Raw genomic sequence first — 4,930 nt, 5'->3', positions numbered from 1 at the left:
TGTTATTTTTTTTTTTGCAAATGATATAAAAAATAACTAGAACAAGAACTTTTAATTTCACGACATGTTGTTTAAACCGAAAAAATAAATGAAAAACAAAAACTTATATGTACGATGATGGAGAAAGGGGTCTTTAAAAGCAAAAAAAAACACGATAATCGTTGAAATAAGCTTAATATACACCAACACCATCAACCCAAAAAAAAAGTAATATAAAAAAACTGTATTTCAAGTAAAAACGCTTGAAATGTATTGAAACACGCCTAATGACACTTTGTATGCCATGCAATACGTGCAACAAAAGCACCGCATGTGCTTAATTGCCAAAAATACAATATAAAGGATCCACAATGACGGCTTAAATCCACTATAATGGCAAAAACACGAGAGCAACTCAAAAAAAGAAACACTAACGCAAAAAAACACGTCAACAAAAACAACAATAATTATTTAAACTAGAGCATGCAATAACAAACAACAACACCATAGTTATTTTGAAGAATCAGGACACTTTATTTTCAAAAAACTATGAAAAGAATTTAATTTTTGCAGCTTTCAGAATTTTACAGATTTCTAAAAAAAAGTTTCAAAAATTTATTTATTAACACTTTTTAAAGTTTATGTTTTAAATTACATTTCAGTAGATGACCTAATACATACATATGTAAAAATATGACCCAACATGTAAAATCGATTACTTCCGATTTCGATTATATTTGCACCAAGTTTAGGCACAAATTTTTAGTTCTATCTGTTAAAAGCTACCGAATTTATAATTTCATCCAAATCGGAAGACACCATTTTAAATATCAAATTACTTGTAACGAAATTACCCATAACCAGCAAAAATACAACGAAGAATAACATTAATTCCCATTTCAAAAGTAGCACTTAATGATTTTTTTTACCCTCTGTAGAATTGATGTTTAATCACTTCCGAAGAAGCGAAAAAATACTATTTATAATGCTGAAGATATATTTTTTGTTCTTAAATTTTTACTAGTTTAAAATATTTTTATGGGCTTTTGTATTAAATGTGTATATTTCTCTTATTAATGTTAATATTATTTAAGTCAAATTTAAAATAACTTCCAAAAAATAATATAAAATTACTTCTTTAGAATGACCTCAGAAGTGGTGAATTTAGAATCAAATAAAAAGGACATCTCTCCTATGAGAAGATTGTGTTAAAACCATCACTTTTGTTTTCGCTTTTTTTGAGTTCGTTTTTGGCTGGGTATGTACCCAATAAAATATTTTTTTAAATGTTGGTAATGAGTATTGTAGTTAATGTACTTATTTCATACATTACATGGTAATAAGTTGTCGTTATCAATTGTCTATAGCATCTGTCTGATAAGGAATTAGTGTTTCTAAACGTAGTCGATTTTGGAAGTTCTTTCAAGAAATGTTTATATTTACATTTATGTTGAAATAATTTCAGATAGAATGAAAAAAGTCGGCTTAGCAGATTTGTAAACAGTTGTTTTTGGTCATCGTCGAACAGCCGGATCCACTTCAGTTGTAAAAAGGTTAACAAGAAACTTTAAATGCTATAGGATTTTATATTATAATAAAAGTAGACATTAGGATAAAAGTCATTACAGCTTTCAAGATCAAAAAACAAATAGTGAATCAAAAATTTTGAATTTTAAAGTGAATAAACTTTAAATACATAAATAAATTAGGCGGTATTCTTATCAACCATTTTATATATTAACATTTGATTTAAAAACTCAAAATTTGTAATTAAATTTGTGGCAGAACAGTTTTAGTGTTTCAAACAATAAGAAACAAAACAATCATTGATAAATTCGCATAATTTTGAATATTAACACTTCACAGAAGATCTGGTTTACATGTTTAATGAATGACCTTGACTTAATAATTGTTAATTAACGATAATCATGACGTGATGATGACGTTGGTTGGATATTAACATAATTTTTATTAACTAAAACTAAAAATACATGTTTTTTTTAAATATTAATATTGATATTATAATTTGTAATGCATTTAGGTCTACTTTTAGTCTGTAGACGTATCGCTTTGTTGTTAGCATCTGTGCTAAATTTTGATATAAATAGGTTTGTTTCAAATTGTCAAATCATCATTCAATTTAGTTTAGCAAAACACTAAACAATCGTTTAAACAAAAGAAATCAAAATGAAATTCGTTATTGTCTTGGTTGCCCTTTTCGCCGTTGCTTTCGCCAACGAGGTTGAAATCGTACGTAATGAAGCTGAAGTTGGAGCTGAAGGTTTCCAATATGCGTAAGTAGAAATTGTTCAATTTAAATAAATACGAAAGGACATTTTACAATTGAGTGTGAATTAATTGATTGCTTATTTTCTGCTTATTTGCAGTTATGAAACAAGTGATGGTTCTTCCGCCAATGCTGCTGGTTCATTGAAGAACGTTGGTACTGAAGAAGAAGCCCTCTCTGTTAAGGGTTCCTTTAAATATGTTGGTGATGATGGTTCTACTTATGAAGTTAAATATACTGCTGACGAAAACGGTTTCCAACCTGAAGGTGCTCATTTGCCTGTTGCCCCTGAAGCTTAAATTTAAATAGCGATCTTTAAATTTTGTTAAATCATTTTAAAAATGGTTGTTTAGCGTTAAAATAAACTTTTTTTGTTAAGTTAAATATCGTTATTGTTTTTTTTTACATTTATATAAGGATTTGTTTTTTAACATTTAAAAATCAAGTTTTTCTTATTATGGATAAAGTTGGCCCAAATGACAAATATGAATTAGATCCTCTTTTGCCTTATTGCACATTTTACTTACAAATGTGAATAAAACACGTAAAAATAATTTACAAAATTTTAATTCGCTTTGCCAGCCAGGTGAACATTCCACCGACAAACATGGTTTGGTTTGTTATACCTCTTCGAATGTCTAGCAAACAAGTATGAAAATAGCTGTAAACATATGTGGTTAATTGCCCAGGACTACTTTTTAAAGTTCAAAGGAAGTGCAGTGGATATTATTTAGAAGAAGAGGGTAGGAAACCATTTAGTTAGAGTTAAAATTTTTCTTCAAGTTGTTGTAAGTCAATTCAATAAAATACAGGTGTCGTTTTTTTTTTTGTTTTTGTGGCTAAGGAGCGCTTTCCTATATTAAGGTAATGGATTTTTTAGGAATCTAGAATAAACCGCAACATAAAGTTAAGTAATTTTTTCAAAATAAAATTTTGAAATCGTGAAATACGTGTTTGTTTATAAAATAATATATAAACACCAAATGTTTATTCATTTTAAAAGCCTAATTGCAGAAATGTGATTACATATGGTGGTTTGTATTAAATATAGACCTATTGTCGCGATATATTGTGGTATAATATTAGTACCTCCTTGCAAAAATTATTGGGCTACATGATCTATTTAAAAAAAAATCCAATAAACATTATTGGAGCACATTATCCGATTAGTATGTTTTGCATAGATTATGCTTATTTCTTGAAAACAACATGGTGAATAGGCTGCATTAAATAATTTAAACATGGGATTAATGTAGTATGTATTTCCATATATTTAGATTAGTTTTGGATCAGTTCTAGTTCTTTAAGGAGTACACTTTACAAGCTATTTGAAAACTAATGAGAAAGTTGTAATGTAATTATATGGGTTAGTACCACGGATTTTTATGGTTCTAAACTAGAGTCCGAATATCATCGAATTAAAATTGTGACACGTTCTTATGTGATAAAGTTTCCATGAACAAAGGCAATTCGAAATTTGATTCAGATCGGTCTACTTATAAGTGGTTGTGAGCCCATATAAAAAGCAGTCCAAACGCGTGATACACTTTCTACTAAAGTGTGCTAAAGTTCACATGTTTGTTATGTATACCCAGCAAAAACAAATTACTTAAACTTCTTTTCACTCATGGGAGGCAAGTACTTACCCCAATCGTTTACAAACAGCTACTAAAATAAGTCATTAAAAATTTGGGAGTTTATAAGTTCGTTTGTTTTTACATACCAAAGCAATATCGACAAAAAATACGAAGCGGGATATCGTGTTTCTTAGTCTGCAGTTCGCCAACTAATAATTTTTACACATACATAAATAAAAATAAATCAGTTGATGATTCTAATGATCAATGCATAAAAATATGTTCAAAGTAATGAAAAGGGTATATAGTAGCCATTGAAAAGTAAGTGAAGTTCATTAGCAAGTTTTTCCTGGGTATTTATTCCATTTATTTCGACTTCTGTAAATATTTCGACTTCTGTAAATATTTATTCCCTAACATGTGTGTGTGCGTTTCATGTCCTCGTCCTTGACTAAGATATTTAAACCACAATAATACGAAGAAAAAAAATCTAAATAAAATTTTCCAATATTCTATACAATTGTACTTCACAAGAAAACGAAAAAAAATCTATAAAACTTTGATGTGGTGTTGGTTCAATTTTGACGCATAACGGAAACCGGAAATATGTGCTGCACGTTAAAATTGTATAAAATGTGGGCAAATAGGTGAATGTAAACAAAATTTACATGTTATAATGTAAGTATATCAACACATCAACACAATCACATTCAATAGGATAATTTATAAATTGTTGTTTTTTCGTATTGAATAAAGAAAAACCGTGTGTATCTATAACAAAAACATTTTTCCATTTACTTGTGTAAGTATTTGCGAGCAGTTTTTTTTAATCTATTTAGTATTCAAGTCAGGTCTGCTGGACAAAAAAATAGAAGCAACAAAAAAATTTCTTGTGTATTTCCGTATTTCCTTTAATGATTACAGGTAATGAGAAAAGGAAGTCGTTCTTAATTTTTTCGATTTATTTAAGACTATAAAATACAGTTTTTACTAAAGTTAATGCAAAGATTAAGGAAGAAAATTCTCCTGTCAATAGAACTTTTTTCATAAATTTATAATTGTAAAATGTTTCAGATAATAGCTTGTC

The 4,930-nt window shown here is 28.4% G+C and overlaps 1 protein-coding gene across 1 annotated transcript; it reads left to right on the top strand.

Annotated features, from left to right (window-relative positions):
• The first annotated feature begins 2,109 nt into the window (after nt 1-2,109).
• On the top strand, nt 2,110-2,650 carry LOC111677503 (larval cuticle protein 65Ag1-like). The gene is made up of 2 exons (XM_023438644.2): nt 2,110-2,273; nt 2,367-2,650. Exons 1-2 carry the CDS (start codon nt 2,167-2,169, stop codon nt 2,563-2,565), a joined length of 306 nt encoding a protein of 101 aa, XP_023294412.1. The 5' UTR covers nt 2,110-2,166; the 3' UTR covers nt 2,566-2,650.
• Nucleotides 2,651-4,930: the final 2,280 nt, after the last annotated feature.

This window comes from Lucilia cuprina, chromosome 5, assembly GCF_022045245.1.
Source record: "Lucilia cuprina isolate Lc7/37 chromosome 5, ASM2204524v1, whole genome shotgun sequence".
NCBI lineage: Eukaryota > Metazoa > Arthropoda > Insecta > Diptera > Calliphoridae > Lucilia > Lucilia cuprina.
The sequence above is the reverse complement of the archived record's forward strand: the minus strand, read 5'-3'. Positions and strand labels throughout refer to the sequence as shown.